Source organism: Xyrauchen texanus, chromosome 10 (genome assembly GCF_025860055.1).
Source record: "Xyrauchen texanus isolate HMW12.3.18 chromosome 10, RBS_HiC_50CHRs, whole genome shotgun sequence".
Classification (NCBI taxonomy): domain Eukaryota; kingdom Metazoa; phylum Chordata; class Actinopteri; order Cypriniformes; family Catostomidae; genus Xyrauchen; species Xyrauchen texanus.
Genome location: NC_068285.1, coordinates 1,920,173 through 1,943,433, shown reverse-complemented (window position 1 = coordinate 1,943,433; position 23,261 = coordinate 1,920,173). Strand labels below are relative to the sequence as shown.

The following is a 23,261-nucleotide window of genomic DNA, read 5'->3' as shown; positions in this document are numbered from 1 at the left end:
TAAGACCACCATTTTCATATGAGTTCATTACGATTGTTTTTCTTATATAATGTATCCTATTTTTCCAAACAAAATCAAAAAGCATCTTATCAATCTCCTTCAATATCTTATGATCAACCTGAAGAGCCATAGCTGTATAAGTTAACCGGGATATTCCTTCAGCTTTAGAAATCAAAACTCTCCCTCTTAATGACAAGTCTCTTAAAAGCCATTGATTAAACTTCCTCCGAGTCTTTTGGATAATAGGATTCAAATGTAATGAACTTCTATTCTGTTGATTCTTATTTATTGTAAATCCGAGGTATTTAACTTCTGTTTTGACTGGAATGGTACAATAATATGCCTCTGAACATTCTTTGACCGCATCAGTTCACACTTCTTTACATTCAAATAAACACCAGATGCTTTAGAAAAATCTTCTATTACTTTCATTGCAATGGGGATTTGGTTATCATTTTGGAGAAAGAGGGTGGTGTCATCTGCTCATTGTGTTATAACTAGTTCTCTATCAGCAATAGTCCTTTAATCATACTGGCTTTAATATGATTAGCAAGCAGTTGACTTATTATCACAAATATATATGGAGAGACAGGGCAACCCTGCCTAATCCCTCTAGATAAATTAAACCTACTAGATGTGCCAAATAACAATTTAATTGAACTGCTGCTGTTCTTATAAAGGGTTTTAATTGCCTTGTGAAGAATTTTCCAAAACCAAATTTTGTAAGTGATTCAAAAATAAACTGATGCTCTACGGAGTCAAAGGTCTTACAGAAATCAAGAAAAAGAATAAACCCATTATCTACATTAAATTCAGGATAATCCAACATATCTAAAACTAATCTAATGTTGTTTGTAATATGCCCATTCCTCATAAAGCCAGATTGTGTTTCTTCAATAACTGAATCTAAAACAGCTTTGAGTCTTTTAGCGAATATCAGTGCAAATACTTTATAATCATTGTTCAGTAAACTAATTGGACGCCAGTTATCCAGAATAAGTCAATCCTTTTTTGGTTTGGGTATTAATGTGATTAACCCTTGATTCAAGGTAGGTGTAAGGCATTGATTACTAATACTTTCATTAAACATCTTAAGCAAAAAAGGGGCAAATCTTTAGTAAATTGCTCATGAAATTCTGTGGTCAAACCGTCTGTGCCTGGCCATTTATTACTTTTTAAATGATTAATTGCCTTTATCACTTCCTCAACAGAAATTGGCATATCACAAAGTTCATTTTCATTTTTGTCAATAGTTTTCACGTCTATAGATAGTGTTTGAGAATAATTGGATGTATATATTTTCTTAAAAAAATTCACAACTGTTTTTAGTTTATGGTCCTTTGTTGACCTGGTGGCCATTTATCTATTGTTCCATTTAGTATAATATTAAAATCTCCTCCAACTAATAAAATTGCATTTGGATATTTATTTAACCAACAAATATACTTTCTATGGATTCGAGAAAATAGTTATTTTACAAACTGTTTTTATACCCATATAAATTTCCCAAGATTAATATATTATCAACATATTTAATTACTTGGCAAATAAAATGTCCTGCAGGATCACATTCTGTATGTAGAACATCTCCATTAAATCTATTCTTTAAAGTAATTACTCCAGCTGAGTGTTCAGACCCATGAGCAAACCAAACTGAATTACCCCATTGTGAAGTCCAAAATGTTGTTTCTTCTTTAGTAGAATGAGCTTCTTGTACAAAACAAAAATCTGCCCTAAACTGTTTGTCAAAAAGAAATAGAGATTTCCTTTAATGTTATTTCTTAACCCCCATAGCATTAAACGAAACAAGTGATAAATGTGACATATTAGTTAAAGAATATTGCACAAGTAAAATGTCTGGTCAATCTGGTAAACGTTGAAATCAAAGTGGTATCGAGATCAGCACCGACTGTATAACTGAATAATTAAAAGTTAGAAAAATATCTTTAATTACTCATGGTAGCTGCCTAAGCGTGACATCTCTCTATATTTCCGGATTAATATAAAAAATAAAAAAGAACATAATGAATAATATATAAAACAAACTGTAAAACATGTGTGTGTTAAAATGTTAAATACATATTGTTCATAGTTAGAGTTCGCAGCAGCATATTGGGATCCAGTTTAACCTTGGAACTCAATTCTGAGAATCTTGAGAAAGTTTTGAAAGAAAATAATAAAAATAGTCCTTTGAAAACTCCTCTGACCCCGTAACGTCAGTTCCTTCAATACATCCACGGCCCCCGACAAAGTCAGCAGATTTCCATCATCGCGCGCTTTTTTGATTAGAGGCCACAACGTCTCCAATCTCTGTCCTCCTTCCTCAGATCCTCCTTAAACTGCATGCCTTGATTCCGGAGAAACTCGCGGCTTTTAGCCGCCTTCCATACTGCATCTGTGAATCTCCTGACAGAAAATACTCCAAAAGCCTGTCACAATCTCATGTTTTATATATTATTTAATTTAATTTAATATATTTAATGATTAATGCTGATATTTAATAATAATAATATTTTATAAGCCTGCTGATCATTAACCCTTAAAAGGACATAAAAATACCCAATCAATTAATTTATGAACACAATTAATTTATTGCTATTTTCTATCATATAATGCCACAAATATGACATTTTCAAGTTTTTGCCTTCAACATACTGCTTTTATTGACAATTTTGCATCAAGTATCTTTCATGAAAACATGTAAAAGGTCGAAATATTTGCCATGAGGTCAGTGAGTTTCTCACAATGCTGCATGTTACTTTAAAATAAGATTGTGAACTGAGTTTCAATACAAAGTCACATGACCTCAGTATTTGCAGGGACTCTATTTTCAATCATTTTCACAGAAATGTGTTCATCTTCCTCACTGCTCCTCTCAAATGCTGTATCGTCCAGGATAATAAAAGTTTTATGGGCTTTTAAAGGCATCATAAGAGTTGTTACATATACTTTTATATGGATGACTGTCCACTTGTTCTCTTCTAAATGAGATGTTGCAAATATAAGTTGAACTGCAAGAGAAAATAACTTGATCCAGTTTTAGAGAATCCCTGAAGCCTCTGTGTTAATTCTGTGTGTGACTCTCTTTCTGCAGCAGAACATATTTGAGAAAAATAGTCAAAAATTTCAGCTCAGTAGGTCCTAAAAATGCAAGTGGATGATCAGAATTTGGAAGCTCCAGAAATCCGAGACAGTCAGCATAAACTGACACAACAAATTGAATTGAACAGCTGGAGATGTAATGATGACATTTATGATGACTGTGATTTCTGGAGTTTCAAAAGTTGCTTTGAAAGTCTCATTGTAAGGACCTGCTGAGCTGAGATATTTTACTATTGTTCTTCAAATGTGCAGAAGAAAGAAAGTCACACACATCTGTGATGGCATGAGCGTGAGTAAATGATCAGAGTTTTCATTTTTGTGTGAACCATCACTTTATTATTGCTCCCTCACAATTAATGAATCATGGTTTTACTTTAGTAAAATTATATCAAACACGACTTTAGTAACATGATAAATCTTGCAGTAATTGTTTTTATATACTATGGTTAAATAATGTTTTCTGTAGTAAAATACTAAAAACATTTCAGCATTAACAACAGATTAATTATGATAGTAAAACCAGAGAAACCACAACATGTCTAAGGTTCAGAACAACATGAGGGTGTGTGTATGATGACAGCATTTGACTTTTATCAATGAGTGAACTCTTCAAATCTGTCAAATTTACACCAACTTTAAATGATCCTGTAATTAGTTCTTATAAATCCATTTATGAATGCAAAAGTGTGAAGCTGTTTTTTCTAGAATTGTCTGTTAAGTATTAAGTTCCCTTTACAAAAAGCTTCACTTTGATGCTGTGCTTTTGCTAAGCGCCACGGGAACAATCTTGCATTGTGAGCAGCTGTGAATTTGTGTGAAACACGTCAATGAACATTGACCTGAATTTATAGCCTCGGCTGGTGAAGATCATTAGATGCACCTGTGGCCAGGCTATAAAATAGAGGCGTCACCAGCGTGTCGACAGATATTTTTCATTCAGAGCATACTATGCTGTGTGTCTCACAACCTGCTAGAAAACTTTCTTCCCTCTTTGTTAGGAGTTAGAAATTGTTAGGCAGTGCGCAGAACTTTCTTACTTTCTCTCTCTGCTTTGAAAGTGATATATAATTATATATATATATATATATATATATATATATATATATATATATATATAAAAGAGAATGACGGAGAAACAGAGCAAACGATGCGTGTTTCCTTGTCAACGTCTCATGACGGACAAGGACACACATGAGTTTTGTTTTGTTTGTTTGGGGGAAGAGCATGCGGCTCTCGCGTTGGGGCTGGGCGGGTGTGCGCATTGTGACCTTCTTTCGGTCGGGATGCTTCGCGCTCGCCGCACTTCATTCGTGGGGCTCTCGTATGGATCTGGCTGAGGAGCGAGAGACGGGTGCGTCCCTTTCGCTCGCTGTCTCCCCAGATCCGGCTGGTCCTTCTCGTGTTCTTGAAGCGCGCTCCGGCGCCTCTTCAGTTCAGGAGGGGGACCTCGATTCCCTTGGGTCTATAGATTTCGAGTTACCCACATCAGAGCACTCAAAACATGATGCAAAATCCTCTGAGGAGTTTCTCGATGTGGTTACTCGTGCTGTGGCCAGACTTCAATTAGACTGGCCACGTGACCAAGAAACCCCCAAACGCTCCAAATTAGAGGATAGATTTCTGTCTGATGGCCAAGGGAAGGGAACACCTCATCAGTCCCTTCCTTCTTTGATGACCTCCACGATGAGCTTGCTCGTTCGTGGAGGAACCCTTATACCTCGCTGTTCACGTGCCCTCGACGTCGTTATATTCGACTATCGTGGGTGCTGAGGCTCGAGGGTATTCAAGGATGCCGCCGTCGAAGAGACACTTGCGGGTTATCTCTCGCCGGGTTCGGCATCGTCCTTCAAAAAACCTGCTTTCCCCTCTAAGCCATGCAGGACTACCTCCATGCTAGTTGGGAGGGCTTATCAAGCGGCAGGTCAGGCTGGTGCTGCGCTGCACACCATGGCTGTGTTACAGGCGTACCAGGCTGACCTGCTGAAAGATCTGAGTGCGGGTAAAACTCTCGACGAAGAGGCCTTTTCAGAGCTTCGTCGAGCTACGGATTTGTCTCTCCGCGTGACCAAGCTGTCAGCCCGTGCCATTGGCCGGTCTATGTCCGCTTTAGTCAGTACGGAGAGGCATTTATGGCTTTACCTGTCAGGCATCTGAGATAGGGACAGAGTTTTCTTAATTGATGCCCCGGTTTCGCCTTCTGGTCTCTTCGGAGACGCCATGAATACGGTTATCTCCAGTTTCCAGGAGGCGAAAAGCCACGAGGAAGTCTTTGGGCAGTTTCTTCCTCGCCGCACTCAGGGGGCGGGGCCGTCGGCCACCCAGTCTAACCCCAATTCTGCTAGGAGAGAGGCTCAAAAACAGAGCGTGGCGAGTCGTGCTCCCCTCGTAGGGACTGGGGACAGGCTTGTCAGCCCTCAGCAGCCAGCCTAAGAAAGACCTCAGGGCTGTGATTTCTAAAAGAAAGAAGCCCTGACGGTCTTGTACCCAACTTTGTGAGGGTAGTTCCTTCCGGGACGGGGCGTGTGTATCATCCACTTCGCCCCTCCCGATACCCTCACGAAACCTCTTCACTCCCGCCGCCTTTGGTGTTTCGGGTGATAGAGGCTTCCAAAAAAGAGTTGATGTACCGTTGCTTCCTGCCTTAGTCCAGGACACGGAACACTCAACACCCCCACAACAGGAAGTGTTGAAATTAGTACCCATCTCAGAGAACCTGGCAGTGTGGAAACTTCTGCCAGGTATTTCTATGTGGGTTCTAAAGACAGTAGAAAGAGGCTACAGAATTAAATTCGTTCGCCGCCCTCCGCCTTTCAACGGCGTGATTCCCACTACCGTAAGACCGGAGCAGGCATGTCTACTGTGGAGAGAACTGCAAAATCTCTTGGCAAAAGGGGCCATAGAACATGTTCCCGTTCCAGAGAAAGAGTCAGGCTATTACAGCAGATACTTCCTGGTTCTCAAGAAGGGTGGGGGGTTGCGTCCGATTCTAGATCTTCGAGGCTTGAACCGCTCGGTCAGGGTGTTCAAGTTCAAGATGCTAACTGTCAAGTCGGTCGTGTCTCAGATCCAACATCACGATTGGCTGGTCACGATCGATCTCATGGACGCATATTTCCATATTGGAATTCTGCCACAGCACAGGAAGTTCCTGAGGTTCGCTTCGGGGCTGAAGCCTTCCAGTATCGGGTTCTTCCATTCGGCCTAGCCCTATCACCTCAGCACATTCACTGAAATGCATGGATGCAGCACTGGCTCCTTTGCGACTCCAGGGCACCTGCATTCTGAATTATTTAGACGACTGGCTGATACTAGCACAATCTCAAGAACTGGCAGTTCAGCACAGGGATATCGTCTTGGCTCATCTAGGTTGTCTGGGTCTGAGACTCAACGTCCAGAAGAGCCGCTCTTTCTCCAACCCAGGAAATTACCTATCTAGGGATTATATGGAACTCGATCACGATGCGGCACAGTTGTCTCCCGCTCATGTCAGCTCCATCCAGAACTCCCTGAGCAATCTCAGGCTAGGTCAAAGTTGCACTGTTCATCAGTATCAACGAATACTAGGTCTCATGGCGTCTCAGGCCCACGGTGATTCCTTTGGGCCTTCTCCATATGAGACCGTTTCAGCTGTGGCTAAAAGCCAGGGATTTCATCCAAGGGCCAGTCCCCTAAGGCAAATAAGGGTTACGCCACAGAGCTTCGTTCCCTTTCTATGTGGCTCAGACCCGGTTCCTTACCTTGGGTCCCACTCTCGGTGCGTCATGTCGTCGCAGGATGCTAACGACAGACGCCTCCCTGACGGGTTGGGGTGCGATCTTAAGTGGTTGTCCAGCCCAAGGGGAATGGGAGGGTCATCAGCTCGATTGGCACATCAACTGCCTCAAGCTGATGGCGGTATTTCTGGCCCTGAAATACTTCCTCCGACATCTGAGAGGCTGCCATGTCCTTGTGTGGGTGGACAACACAGCAGCAGTCTCCTACATAAACCGTCAAGGAGGTCTACGTTCTCGCCACCTGAATTTGCTGGCACGCTGGATTCTCCTTTGGGCCCAGGGCAAGCTCCTGTCACTCAGGGCAATTTACATCCCTGGACTCCTAAATGTGGGAGCAGATTTGCTGTCCAGACAAAACATACCGAGGGGCTAGTGGAAACTCCACCCGAGGTAGTACAACAAATTTGGGAGAGATTTTACAGAGCAGAAGTGGACCTCTTCGCCTCTCAAGAGACTGCGCAATGTCCCCTCTACTTCTCTCTGAGTCACCCAGCCCCCCTGGGTCTGGACGCGATGGTGCATACATGGCCCAGAATGTGTCTGTATGCATTTCCCCCGGTTTCTCTGCTCCCAGGAGTCTTAGCCAGAGTTCGCCAGCAAGGGTCTTGCCTCTTACTGATAGTGCCTCACTGGCCGAACAGGATTTGGTTCTCAGAAATTATATCTCTCCTCGACGGCTCACCTTGGGCGATTCCGGACAGGAGGGACCTTCTGTCTCAGGCACAGGGGACAATATTTCATCCCCGGCCCGAATTGTGGAAACTTCATGTTTGGCCCCTGAAGGGTACCAACTGAGGAACACAGGGCTGTCAGCCTGAAGTTATCGAGACCATTCTTAGTGCTAGGGCTCCTCCAGCAGAAGAATCTACACCAATAAATGGGGTGTCTTCGAAAAGTGGTGCAGTTTACATGGTGCAGATCCAGTTAACTGCCAAATTGTTTCAGTTCTGGACTTTCTGCAGGAAAAACTGTCAGCAGGCATATGCCCCGCTACTCTCAGGGTTTATGTGGCCGCCATTTCGGCTTGCTACGCCTTGATGGACGGGCGCCTTTGGGAGGCACCCTCTACTGCCAGCTTTATTTGTGGAGCCAGGCTGACTGAGGCCTCCTGTTAGGACCAGAACTCCCTCATGGGACTTAGCAATAGTCCTGGAGGGTCTGGCTGAAACCCCCTTTGAACCTCTAGAGTCAGCGTCTGACAGACTTCTGACTCTCAAGCTGGTTTTTCTTGTGGCGATTACCTCTCTTAAGAGCATCGGGGATCTACAGGCTCTGTCTGTTTTGCCGGCCTGTTTAGAGTTTGCCCCAGGTATGGCCAAAGCTATCCTGCATCCTCATCCTGACTACCTTCCTAAGGTGCCTTTTCGACACTACACCATGTCACTCTGAAGCCTTCTGCTCCCCGCCGCTTTTAACGCTGAGCAGGAAAGTCTTCATGGACTCTGCCCAGTCCGTGCCCTTCAACTTATGTCCACCGACTAGCCAGTGGCGTAAGTCTGGGCAATTGTTTGTCTGCTTTGGGGGCCGCAACAGGGGCAGCCGCTACCAAGCAGACTATGTCACATTGGGTGAGGGATGCTATTGCCCTGGCCTATGAGGCGCGCGGTCAAGCTTCGCCAGTAGGTGTCAGGGCTCACTCCACCAGAGGGGTCGCCGCCTCTAAAGCCTTGGCTAGAGGGGTCCCTCTGCAGCAGGTTTGTGATGTGGCAGGCTGGTCCTCCGCACACATTCATCAGATTTTATAGTTTGGATGTTCATGCTACTCCGGGCTCTTACGTCCTTGAGTCGTCATCCCAAGCTCATGCCTGAACGGGTTTGTGACGCGGCAGGCTGGTCCTCTCCGGACACGTTCATCAATCTTCATGGGTTAGATGTTTCTGCTACTCCGGATTCTTACGTCCTTGAGTCGACATCTCAAGCTCACGTCTGAACAAGTTTGTGATGCGGCAGGCTGGTCCTCTCCGCACACATTCATCAGATTTTATCGTTTGGATGTTCATGCTACTCCGGGCTCTTACGTCCTTGAGTCGACATCCCAAACTCATGCCTGAACAAGTTTGTGACGCGGCAGGCTGGTCCTCTCCGCACACACCCTTCAGTTTTTTATGACAGGCTCATGCCTGAACACGTTCGTGATGCCGCAAACGTTGGGTGGTGATGGCGCAATGGATAAGACACATGCCTTTGGTGTGAGAGACCCGGGTTTGAATCCACTGTGAGACACCAATGTGTCCCTGAGCAAGACACTTAACCCCTAGTTGCTCCAGAGGCGTGCGACCTCTGACATATATAGCAATTGTAAGTCGCTTTGGATAAAAGCGTCAGCTAAATGAATAAATGTAAATGTAAATGTAAATGTGATGCGGCAGGCTGATCCTTTCCGCACACGTTTATCGAACTCTATGGGCTAGATGTTTCTGCTACTCCGGGCTCTTACGCCCTTGAGTTGACATCAAGCTCATGTCTGAGACCTCTCGCGTTTTTGTGAGCACACTTCACAACCGTAGGGGTCCGGACAGCCCCAGTGCGGCGGCGTGGGTATTGCGTTCCCCGTAGCGCTTAGCAAAAGCGCAGCATCAAAGTGAAGCTTTTTGTAAAGGGAACGTCTCGGGTTACATGTGTAACCCTTGTTCCCTGAAAAAAGCGGAACGAGATGCTGCGCTTTTGCTAAGCGCTACGGGGAACAATCTTGCATTGTGAGCAGCTGTGAATCTGTGTGAAACACGTCAATGAACATTGACCTGAATTTATAGCCTCGGCTGGTGAAGATCATTAGATGCACCTGTGGCCAGGCTATAAAATAGAGGCGTCACCAGCTGGTCGACAGATACCTTTTTCTGAAGAGCAGTCCTGGGACGTCCCAGTGCGGCAAAAAAGCGCAGCATCTCGTTCCGCTTTTTTCAGGGAACAAGGGTTACACATGTAACCCGAGACGATTTATATACTGTAGAAAAATCACAAGAATTCTGTATTTGTAAATGTTTATTTAGTATAAATAAAACAATGAGTATCTGAATGTGCCGTGTGTTTAATAAAGAGTTCATATATAGACTCATTTATTCATTTGAAGTATTTGGGATTTTAAAATAATTTCAAAACTGTTTATTTTTATTATTATTGAATCTGATAGTAAATAAGTTCAATCACATCACAGTGAGACACAAAGTACTGTCATTGTATTGAATTCAATCAGTTTAATTGATGAAATGATTTCTAGAAAGAGTTTGGAGTTGTGTTGATGTGTGATACAGTGAGTATATTTCACTCATCCAGTTGTGTGTGTGTGTGTCTCTGATGATCAATTTCACACACACACACTGAGGAATCAGGACAAAGATAAAATCCAGCATAGAGGGGTCGAGTGAATGTGGTGATGAGTGTGTGTAAGTGTGTGAGTGTGTGTGTGTCAGAGATGCTGTAGAAGGACAGAGTGCCGGCCGGACAGTCCACATACACTCCTACTCTCTTACAGTCGTGTGAAGGGGGACGTATGTCAGTGCTGTTATTATTGTGATAGACAGTGAATCTGTTATTATAGCACCTCAGACTCCAGGAGTTTACATTGAATCCAAACAGACAGTCACGACTCTTTCCTTTCCTGCTGATTTCTTTATATGACACTGATATACCAGCACCATATCCACTCCATTGAGTCTCCCAGTAACAGCGTCCAGTCAGACTCTCTCTACACAGAACCTGACGATACACATCAAATCTCTCTGGATGATCAGGATATGACTGACGCTCTCTCACACATGTCACCTTCCTGTTCCCCTCAGACAGAATGAGTTCAGTGTGTACTGTGTTTGAATCCAGTGTGAGATCACAGACATCTGAACACAAGAAGAGAAAAAAACACTTAAAACACAACAATCACTAAACCAGTGTGTGTGTGTGTGTGAGTGTGTGTGTCTGTGTCTGTGAGTGTGAGTGTGTGTGTGTGTGAGTGTGAGTGTGTGTGTGTGTGATAGTGTGTGTGTGTGTGTGTGTGAGTGAGTGAGTGAGTGAGTGAGTGAGTGAGTGAGTGAGTGAGTGTGTGTGTGTGTGTAAATCAGCAGTGTAGTGAAATATTTACACGTGTAGGATCTGGACCAACCAGACACACACTAATTATTCATTATATACAAAGGTATATGAAACTCCTCCGAAACTAACATCCCAAATGAAACGAACACCCTGGCAGAACCAAGTCTCAGGTTACAGGGCTGATAAGGAGACTTTTACGACCTCCAAAGGAATGTCCAGAGAGTGCAGACCCTCACTTAATTCTTACTGAGAAGGAGAAATGACCCCTTTTAATCCTATATATTCTATATATATATCCATGTGATAAATGTATTGACATGTATCTAATGTTCCATCTCATGATTTTCCTAAATGTTGTTTGGTCTATGTTTTCTTGCAAACTCTAATGGGTTAATGTTTCAGACTTTGCATACTATGGTTAACCGAAATCATATGTGTGGCATATTTGGTCTCTATAACTTGGTATTTTGAAGATCGAAATGACTGTGTACATGATATGTCGATAACAACAACATATTAGTATTACAAGTATATTTCCTAGTTTCTTCATTGGCTACCACCCCTCCAGGTTGCACATGCCATGAGCACCCTTAGAACAAAGAGCAATTTCCACCCTTCTTATTGGTCGAGCCAATGAGAGGTGGGACACGTTTTCTAAGGTTATAAATTGCATCCACAATGGCCCTTCTCTCTCTCTTGCTTCTTGTCCTCTTGCTTTCTGGTCCTCTTAGCCCTCTGAGCCTCGTGTTCTCTTACTCTCTTGGTCCTTCCTGAGAAGTCCTAATGAAGATGATGCTGAACTAGAAGGCCCCCAAGGACTCCCAAGCGTGCGCCAGGCTACGGCCTTGTCTTTCCATTCACCAAAGATCCTCTGACTCCCACTGGTTCTCTCTCATCAAGACAACATCATCAAAGATCAACTGGAGCCTCAACAAATTGCATCAGGACAGTTTAATTCAAATGGGACATGCAAGTATCAAACTTAGTCTCATTATTTGATACATTAAGTATCCTTACCCCTTTCTAAAAAGGGCGTGTCACAACTAATATGATGGTTTGCTCAGGCTGTTGATCTGCTGAACTTCAAACAATGCTATAACTTCTTGCCTTCCTGTATTCTGCTTCAACCCTCTTTCCCTTGGTAAACTGTATGCATGTATGTATATGTATGATAGAGTAGTTTAAATGTTTAGTCTAGTTAATAAAGTCTTGTTCATGTCACACGTAAAGTTGTCTGTGTCTCTAAAGTCACTAATCATAGATTTTGACTACTTGCTCTTAATACTTAGTAAGAAAGACATTTCCCATGCCCCGGAAATGTACATTTCTACAAATTAATTAATTAATAACCAATATTGAGTGTTCACGGGATGAACCGAGTATTTGGTTGTAATGTTAATGTAGCTACATCAAGTTATCCCGATTAACTGATCCAAATATTCATAATCGATTATAACAAGTTATGATTGATTATTAATATTTCATAGAGCTGATTCGCTACATAATGGTGGAGAATGCATGGGCATGATTAAACAAAGGTTATGAGCTTGAACCACTGTCAACCTAAAAGTGTGCATTGAATAATTCCGGTCAGAATAGGACACGACATGCGAAACGGCATTTGCTTCACTAGTTTCTGGCTTGTTTGGATGCGGATAAAGTGATGGCTTGAATTGACATCTCTACTGTAATTGAAAGAGTCTTAACACATTTAAGCATATTTTCAAAAGGTATCAGTGTACGAGTAATATGATTTTAGCGAAGAAACCCTAATTTCAGTATTAAAGTGTAAGTCTGTTTTGATGAAGGAATCTCAGCTCAGCGGCATGTAAACTGTACCAGAATTGATTGCTTAACCTGTTTCTGATGAAGAAATCTCAGTACAGTGTTATATAAATGTAGATTTGGGCGATGCTCCCCTTTTCACAGTATAAAGGCCTTACAAATTATAGTTAGATTGATGTCCTTCATCTAAACTTTATCTGTGCATCTAAAAAGCTTAGCTTCCTGGTGATCAAAACTGTGTTTCACTCACTGAAACTCTGAAGTGCATTGGTTCCCATGACAACGACTTGTCACAGGAAGTGCTCATTCCAGATAGCACATGTGTTACCTTCCGACGCCATTTTGTAAACAAACCAGCCTAGGTGGCTAAGCTAACCCAACTTAGCAGCCCCTCAGCTTAGGCTAAGCTAACTAACAGCTTCAACAGTTAGCTGCTAGCATAATTTACATGAAGCCTTTATCTACAGCTTGTGTGTATGCAGAGTGAAGTGATCTAAACCATTTTCCTTTAACCCCATTTCTGGTTTCTGAATTCTCACTTTCTCTTTCCTTAACTTTAATTCTTCTCATCTAACTTCACCTGCACTTTTCAGGTGCATCCCTTACTGAACGCTGTTCAGCTAAATTTGCAGTTACTTTGTTAATTAAATCTAAAAACTTAATTACATGTAAACTGTTTAGATAATTTTTATAGTTATTGGGAACTTTCAATGGCACGTTGACTAAACTTTATAGAGGGACAAACACATTGTGTGGTCTTGAACACGCAACAGCTGTGACCAACTATAGAATGATGTCCAAAGCAAATCTAATTGTTGATCATAAGTGCTATTGATTATTCCCAATACAAGGTTATTCTGCTATTTTAATCACTTCTTCAAGTCTTTTTATTATTTTTACTAATAATAGAAGTCAGCTATTCATTTTCCCATTTAACCCTCTTGGTCTAGTGTGGTTTTATTTCCCCATAAAACTGCAAAAGTAACTAGACATACTTTTCTTCTCGATTTTGTGTTTATTTTCAACAGTTGCTTAAATTTTATGAGCCAGCTACACAAGTAATCTAGACGATTTCTATGGCATAATTTTGAGCACCACTAATAGACACAATCTAATAGGAAAGCTCTTTTCTTCCTCTTTCTTTCTCTTCTTCATGTGTTCAAAGATCAAGCCTGTTGTATGCTATCAGTAAGTGCTGATAAATAATTTGACCCAAAGAAACATCTTAAGTCATTTCTTAAATCTAGGCTTATGCTCTTTTAGCAAAGCCACTCAGATCCACACAAATCTAAGCATCCTGCTATTTGCAGCTAAGATAGTAATAATCAGGAACACATTTCACTTGTTAACCACACCTAGCAAACCCTAGCTGTACATTATACACCTTGCTGTCTCACTTTGCCTTTAGCTCCAAATTCTGTTTGATCTTGCATTAGTCTCTTGCCCTTACTCTCACCAGAAGTGTGCCAAAATGTTGCAGATGCTCAGCCTAACTGCCCAGATGGCAGGCCAAAAGGACTGGCTAGGTGTTTTGAGGAACACCCTTTTATCCATGGCTGCTGACGACCTTCAGCAACAGAACAAAAAGCAACTGGAAAACGAGGGAAAAGAACTAATGACAGACGACTCAAACCAGAGGTATGAGCACAAATATCTGACTGAGGTTATCTTCCTGGCCCACAACCTCACAGGTTTGAAACAGGAGGTAAACAACCTCAAACGCCAGATCACCGAGTCCCAATCGGAGCTGACACATGCTAAAAGCCGCATAGACCAGCTAGAGATGGAGGCTCAGGACAGACACAAGGACCCTGGCAGAAGGGAGTCACAGGAGGTAATCCACAGACTTCAAACGGCTCTGACAGCTGCTAAACAACAAGAGCAGTTGGAAAAGACAGCCAAAGAGCACCTGGAAAAGGTACTCTTTCACAAAGATTCACTGTTAAAAACAGCAAATTCTGAACTCTTGGACAATGATGCCAGAATCATGGCCTGTGAAGGTCAACTGAATGTGTCCAGAGCTGGAGTTAAAGCTGACCCAGCAGCTGGACAACACCAAAGATGAACTTGACATGGTCCAACGAGAACTGAGACACTCTTACCTGCTGCAAAAGGAACCACAGCAGGAGAGACATCTCACTCCCCACTTGCAATCAGCAGAGAAACCTCCCCAGCCAAGCACAGAGTTACAAAGGGGAGACAAACCCCTCTGCTTAACACGTCATCGGACAGTTTCCTTAAAGCTTCTGCAGCCGCGGAAGGAAAAGGATTGATTCAGACGAATCTTGAAACGACACGTGTAGCGACACTCAAAGACCTCAACCGAATGGCCAGACATCTCCCTGCATTTACACCAGAGCTTGCAGGAGACCACGACGTCCACGCTTACCTGCGAGACATTGACTTTCACTTGCAGTCTTTGATGAGTGTGAACCATCAAGATAGACTCCATCTGATCTGGATCACATCCAGCCCAGAGTTGCGACGCTCTCTGGCTCGACAGTCAGAAAACATCCAGTCTAACTACCAGCAGCTGAAACAAGCCATCATAAGGGAATTCTCAGAGTCTAAAAACGGACTGATCGCTGCCCTAGACGCCAAACAGGGTCGGCATGAAACTCCCTATGTTTACTACCACAGACTCAGACGAGCTTACTTCGGAGCTCGCAACAAATCTGGGATGGAGGAGGACACCAGCTTCAAGAGCCTTTTCCTCCGAAACCTCCATCCTATGGTAAGTCACCATTTAGGCATTATGGCCTGCCCCCACACAATGCCTATCCAACAACTGCGTGACCTGACACAGAAGGCCTTTAACAAACACAAGGCCTCCTCAAAAAGAGTTTGTAAGACCCCAGTGATTCTGAACTGCAAAATCCAGAATCCAAAGCAGGTGCCAGAAGGCACCCAGCATTGCCACAATGCAAGAGCCTTCAACGAAATGCTACTAGCCAGCAGAGGGCAGAACCGTCACCGTGGCCATAGATCTAGACACAAGACCAACCGCTGGGAGAAGCCATGGAAAAGAACATCCTCACCCAGCAAACACCACAGGATGTCCCACAGCAGTCTACAACAACATCCTCCTGTACACCTTTCAAACAGGTGCCAAACAGAGGCTGCACAAAGACAGCTAGAAACGCCTGTTTATGAGTTACAAGAGCTGCTAGCACTAGCAAAAGAGCTCCTGAAACAGAACTCCCCTGAGGAGTACTGGGAAGAACAAACCTCTGACTCTTGCCCAACACCACTCAGGCAAGCTCAAGTCAGCACTGCTGCCAGAGCGGAGTAACACTGCAGACTTCAGACACCTGGTGACTGGGTGCAGAACCAAGGGCGAACGGCCACCTGCTGCCCTTTTGCTACCAGTACTAGGTCAGTCTGAAACTCTCTCCACACTACACAATGCCCATAACCACTCCCTGCAGCCACAAACAAGCACCTGCCTCAAACGAACTGACTTCATAATGACAGGTGACACACTGTCAAGGCACCTGCTGCCTCTGCACCTGCTGCAGAGACCTGGATTTGGCTACTGTCTACATCACCCACCGTGGAACAACCACCACTCCAGTAGATACAAACCAGAAGGGTTTCTGATCGCTCCGCACCTTTGACGTCGATTGTTGTTGTCCATAGCGCGGATGACAGTATCGAGATAGGTCGATAATAACAACAACATATTAGTATTACAAGAATATTTCCTAGTTTCTTCATTGGCTACCACCCCTCCAGGGTGCACATGCCATGAGCACCCTTAGAACAAAGAGCAATAAACCAAATTCCCGCCTGGAACTTCCACCCTTCTTATTGGTCGAGCCAATGAGAGGTGAGACACGTTTTCTAAGGTTATAAATTGCATCCACAATGGCCCTTCTCTCTCTCTTGCTTCTTGTCCTCTTGCTTTCTGGTCCTCTTAGCCCTCTGAGCCTCGTGCTCTCTTACTCTCTTGGTCCTTCCTGAGAAGTCCTAATGAAGATGATGCTGAACTAGAAGGCCCCCAAGGACTCCCAAGCGTGCGCCAGGCTACGGCCTTGTCTTTCCATTCACCAAAGATCCTCTGACTCCCACTGGTTCTCTCTCATCAAGACAACATCATCAAAGATCAACTGGAGCCTCAACAAATTGCATCAGGACAGTTTAATTCAAATGGGACATGCAAGTATCAAACTTAGTCTCATTATTTGATACATTAAGTATCCTTACCCCTTTCTAAAAAGGGCGTGTCACAACTAATATGATGGTTTGCTCAGGCTGTTGATCTGCTGAACTTCAAACAATGCTATAACTTCTTGCCTTCCTGTATTCTGCTTCAACCCTCTTTCCCTTGGTAAACTGTATGCATGTATGTATATGTATGTTAGAGTAGTTTAAATGTTTAGTCTAGTTAATAAAGTCTTGTTCATGTCACACGTAAAGTTGTCTGTGTCTCTAAAGTCACTAATCATAGATTTTGACTACTTGCTCTTAATACTTAGTAAGAAAGACATTTCCCATGCCCCGGAAATGTACCTTTCTATTAATTAATTAATTAATAACCAATATTGAGTGTTCACGGGATGAACCGAGTGTTTGGTTGTAATGTTAATGTAGCTACATCAAGTTAACCCGATTAACTGATCCAAATATTCATAATCGATTATAACAAGTTATGACTGATTACTAATATTTCATAGAGCTGATTCGCTACAACGTGTTATTTACAATATTTACAGCATGTATCAACAGTGAAGACAAGGAGGAAAAGGTGCCAAAGAAATGAATAAAACTAAACATCAAATCTTCCTAATCTTTTTAATCTAATAAATCTCCCAAAGGCAAAAGAAATTGTAGAAACAAAAATCGTCAGCGTCCGTGACGTCATATCTAAACTTCACTAACCAAACAAAAAATGACAGCGGGTGTCACTTGCCCCTGACCGAGTGTGTTTATGCAACAGAATATTCTAAGTGTGCACAATGTACGTCACGTGACATCATTTACCCGTCCCATTTCCTGCAGCACAAACTCAAAATAATCCAATAACTCAGAAATGTGAAGGAATGAACACAACGGACAGTGAGATAATGTCGTGTAACAGCGACACACTGACAGATAAACAGTTTGATCAATCAAAACAAACAAACAAAAAACAAGATGAATTATAAATTCACAGATTACAAACAAAGTCAAAATCAGTCAAAACTAACAAGAGAACAAGTTATCAAAGCAAGCGTCTAAACATACGAAATATCTGAATGAGGAGCTCTCGGTGTTTCACAAACCCATTGTTGCATTACCGTCACCATCTCCCTTTGGACCATCGACACTATTTACAAATAAACTACCTACACCCCCCGATCTACCTTCACACCTAATCTCCTAACCCCTTCGGGACTGCAGCTTCAGTGTTCAGCTCCTCCAGTTTACACATGCAGCCCCTAAAATAAATAAATCCTTTCACCTTAAATTCACGTGGGATTACTCCGGATGATTGACAGTGGAGAAAACCAACCAGAACATTAAACCTGTGAAAGTGAAAGTGAAAGCAAGACAGAAACCGGGAGGAAAACAGCGAGTGTGTGTGTGTGTGTGTGAGAGAGAGAGTATGTGTGTGTGTGTGAGTGTGTGTGTGTGTGTGCGCATGTGTGTGTGTGTGTGCGCATGTGTGCGCATATGTGTGTGTGTGTGTGTGAGAGTGTGTGTGAGAGAGAGTGTGTGTGTGTGTTTGTGTGTGTGTGAGTGTGAGAGAGTGTGTGTGTGTATATATGTGTGTGTGTGTGTGTGTGTGTGTGAGCATATGTGTATGTGAGTGTGTGTGTCTGTGTGTGAGTGTGTGTTTGTGTCTGTGTGTGTGTGTGTGAGAGAGAGTGTGTGTGTGTGTCTGTGTCTGTGTGTGTATGTGTGTGTGTGAGAGAGTGTGGGCTTGTTTATGTGGTTTATGAGAACATTTTTTTAGGTTACAAATTAGTAATTACAAGGGTATTATGCTATAAATGTGGTTTATGAGGACATTTCTATTGTCCCCATAATTCAAATCGCTTAAAAATCATACTAAACAATGTTTTATTGAAAATGTAAAAATGCAGAAAGTTTTCTGTGAGGGTTAGGTTTAGGGGTAGCGTTAGGGTTAGGGTATAGAATCTATAGTTTGTACAGAATAAAAATCATTATGTCTATGGAGAGTCCTCATAAGGATAGCTGCACCAACAACTGTGTGTGTGTGTGTGTGTGTGTGTGTGTGTGTGTGTGTGTGTGCGCGCGTGTGTGAGTGTGAGTGTGTGTGTGTGTGTGTAGACCTACATTTGTGTAGTCCTGCTGTAATCCTGAACTCTCCTCCATGATCCACACTATAAAAACACAAACACACACAAATGATGACATCACATTCAGCTCACCTGAAACTTACTTCAAAGAGATTTTATCTGAAATAACACACAGAGAATGTCTCTCTCTCTCTCTCTCTCTCTCTCTCTCTCTCTCTCTTTATTAATTTATATATATTAGCTTTATTTTAAAAGTTTGATGGTTTTTTAGCCTCATTTTTTATCATCTAGTTGAAACTTTCAGAAAAGAATCTAATAAAGACACACAGGACTGTTATTTAGTTTTCCTGGAACTGAATGTGTTAACACTAACAACAAAACAAATATGTGATTAATCGTGATTCAATATTTCAATCCACTGACAGTCTTACAACACATGAGGGGTGTGAGGGGTCCAGGAACTGAGTTTGACACCCCTGCAATACACACACACAACATCCCACCAACAATAAACTCAAGTGCTTTCACACTGCACTTAACCCTGGGTTATTGTCTTTTAACCCCGCTTTAACCTCCAGTAAAGTAACGTTTCACACTTGTAACTCTGAAAGGTGATTAGCAACACTTTTAATTCTGGGTTATGAAACGGCTCCAGATCAATGTTAGCGCCGCTTTTAAAAGTGCAGCAGTAAGTTTTTATCTGGCTCTTATTCGATCCCAATAGTACCAGTGGTTTTGGACTTTATACTGACACCACAGACTGATCACTGCCCGACCCCCTGTGAAAAATCCTGCACCGCCCCTGTTAACTGCTGCTGCGCCACACAAAAATGTCTGTAAGATGGACTGCTGCGACTCGTAATCTCTCTGGCGGCTGATGAGACCGTTGTGTGCTCGCTCTTGGTGCTTGATGTCACACCGTTTATCTGTGATCATTATTGATATTATTAGTGGTAGTAACTGATCAACTGCAAGACAGTTTGTTATGTGCGGTCAACATGGCAGCATCCATGAGGGGCGACCCGCTCAATGTACAATTAAACAGCTTTTATTGAGGTCAGTATCTGACTGGAGTCATCATCTAATGTGAGTGTACATCATTTTAAACATATTTGTGTGCTGTTGTGTTTATTTGTAACACTTTTTAAATGAGCTTAATACAGTGACAGAGCACAACACAAGCAAATGTGCTACAGTATCACTGTTCATTTCCTGTATGCTAATGCACTTTATAAACCCTATTTAGTACTTTACAAATAAAACATATTATTAGTATTAAACATATTGTAGTCTTGAGCAAATAATAAATCATATAAAATGAAAATAAGCTCATCGTAACATTTCATATAAACACAATCCGTTTGCATCTAAATATATTATCCTCCACAGATTTTATGGGACGATGCAACAAACTTTCCAGACAGAATAACTGAGAACCATTAATGGTGCCAAACCCAAAATGTCCAAAATACTCTCACACTGCAGATTTCAGCAGTGAAATAAATGTCCTATAAGATACTGTCCAAAGCATTAACCAACAGATTCAAACTTTACATATCTAAATTAATTCACGCTGACCAGTCATATTGTATTCCTAAACGCACAATATTTGATCATTTGTTTTGAATACATGATCTGATTTCTTTTGCCAGAGACAATAATCTTAATGTAGGATTTTTATATTTGGTCCAAGAAAAAGCTTTTGATGGTGTAAATAAATGTTCAGGGTCCGACATGTCTTTGTGGTGAGATGAGCCCATACCGTGCCTTTAAATGAAGTGTCCATTCAATGTAAAATGAGGAAATCCCAATTTATCAAATGTATCTGATGATGTCATCATTAAACTGATTTGGATTTTTAGAAAAGTTCAGATTTTATATTGAAACAGATTTTATATTCATGCAATACTGTGAATAAGAATGTCTATGGTGTGAAAACCATCTATTATTAAACTGGGGTATATCGTGAAACTGTTAAACCGTTACATCCCTACTGGAGATGCTGCCACTATTACAGAAACCATCTTCAACATCATTACAGCAGAGAAATGCAGACCTACAGACACTCTTGCATCATTTACCAGTGATGCTGCTTCTGTTATGATCCGTAAGATTTGAACATTTCACTTTTATTTGAATAGCAGTTTTGATATAGAATTGATTTTTACTGTCAAGGCAAGAAAACTGAAGTAAGAGACTAAAAGACCTTTTCCCTGAATCACTGTCACTGTCCACTGTGTTCCCCATCCAATAAAAAGGGAAAGTCAACCAAATACTGCAAAACCATTTCAACAATATTTTGGTTATATCAAGCAAGCAGCACCATTTTTTGCCAATGTGTGAACGGCTTGTAACACAACTTATAAAATGAGCCCTTCACAGACTTCCTAGGTTGCCTATTAAAGCCTGTAGACTGATTTTCATGTGAAGGGAGCGGGTCGCTTTTGCCGGGAAAATCACAAATATGTGACGTTTATGTGCGCTCCCGAGAGCCTCAGTGCTTCTCTTCCACTATTCAACAGTGACAACAAACTGCAACACTAGATAACGTCATCTTAGAGATGAATCCAGCAAACGTCCCAGCACAACACCGACTCCAACACAAACTCTGAGTAAGCCAAAAAAACATTGATCTACTGAATCCCGTCTGGCTAAGCGGGAATGTGATCGTGGTCGAGTGAAAACTAGAGTGAAAATCGGCAGGGCATTTGATTCCTGGATGGACCTTCGTTTGGTTTTGGGGATCAAATCTGACCTTGAACTGGTGTTTTTCTTATTGGACAGGTAAACTTACATAACTGCAAAGCATGTGACATATTGAGCCATAAGGATTGATCTGTGTCATTTTAGCTAAACTACAATAACACATGAAATGAATGCTAGACAATGTTCAAGATAATGCAAAAAGACACATTCATCAGCGTAACATAACTTGGTTACACAGAAAATATATATCATCTATTATTATAAAACAATAGTGCATCGATATATCAAAATGACAGTTGTGATGAATCACATCAATACTGAATTGTGTCAACATATTTATAATGTACAGTCTATTTTATAAACAGCTACTGTCATCATCCACCACATTTAGCTAACAGCTATTGATAAAGCTGACTAGCTAGCTAACACCGACATCAGCTATCGTATAAATGCAGTCAATGTATCATGCAAAGAAAAGTGATTATTCAAACTACAGTCTCACATAGTCAGACCGATATCCACACTTTGTTTTAGCCCTGTTCCAGCACTGGAGAGTCAAATATAATATACAGTCTCAAAGTTCGTAAAACAATCATAACTGTGTAATTTTAATTATGCTACCTCATCTGTCAGCATGATGCCGGTGAATCACATTCAGTCTCTTTGTAGGTTACATCATTGTTTTGGTAAATGCTGGCTCTCGTCCCTATGGAGTTCACGAGCAACAGGTAGCTGCTGCAGTTCACTTCACGGCCACAGGTGTCATTAATATCAAGGGTTTCTGAATCTTACATACTGCACCTTTAATACAATTTGCACTTTGTCACCTTTTCTGTATTTAGGGGACTGTCCTCAAGTCAGCTCTTGGACAACTAAAGTCCAAAAGCACTGTAAAGGACAGGTGGGAATCTTGGCGATGAGTTGGGGTTCATGATTTGGTGATTATGGCCCGAGACAGCTGGGATAGGCTCCAGCACATGTGACACTGCATAGGACAGTTGGCTTTAGAAGATGGTGGATTTAGTGATTAGTAACACTAATAATAATGTTCTTAATAGAGGGTGATTTGTTGGGGATTATAATTTTATGATTGTGAACACTTTTAATAAGATTCAGGTGGGGTCCTTCAGGGATTATACCCCCCCAACAAAGTTCAAACTTTTGTGTCTTACATAACACTAATGTAGTAACCGAGTCTCATATTTTGTTGACATGCAGACCAATGAAAGTGTGCAGAATACACTGCAAATATAATTAAAATAATGTTTAAATATGTACAAAATGCTTCAAAAAACACCTTCATGCATTAATATCAGACACTCAAGTGTTTTTTCTAAATTAAAACCATGAATAATTTTGTTTTTCCCTTTTCATGAGTAGGTTCTGAATTCCCTTGAATGCCCCCAGAGTGAGTTATGTCCACACACAAAATATCAAAAGAATGCAAAATCTGTTAGAATGAGGTCACGTGACACTTCACAGTGTAGACGAGTAATATACTGAATTCTTGATTTGTCATTTTAAAACATTTATAGATAAAAATATATTTAAAAATACTGTATATACTAAGCATATAAACAAATGGGTTTTGTCTACTGTACTGTATTTGTTTTACTTCCTATTT

General features: G+C 41.7%; 2 protein-coding genes across 10 annotated transcripts in view; both read right to left on the bottom strand.

Moving 5' to 3' along the window:
• LOC127650628 (NACHT, LRR and PYD domains-containing protein 3-like) overlaps nt 1–23,261 on the bottom strand; it is an 857,046-nt gene that overhangs the window by 325,928 nt on the left and 507,857 nt on the right. The window lies entirely within an intron of this gene.
• The window catches only part of LOC127650622 (NACHT, LRR and PYD domains-containing protein 3-like), a 527,629-nt gene continuing 514,223 nt past the window's right edge, over nt 9,856–23,261 (bottom strand). The window contains exon 19 of the mRNA XM_052136143.1: nt 9,856–10,708. Coding sequence (XP_051992103.1) covers nt 10,137–10,708 — 572 coding nt within the window. The 3' untranslated portion in view covers nt 9,856–10,136. The remainder of the gene's footprint in view (nt 10,709–23,261) is intronic.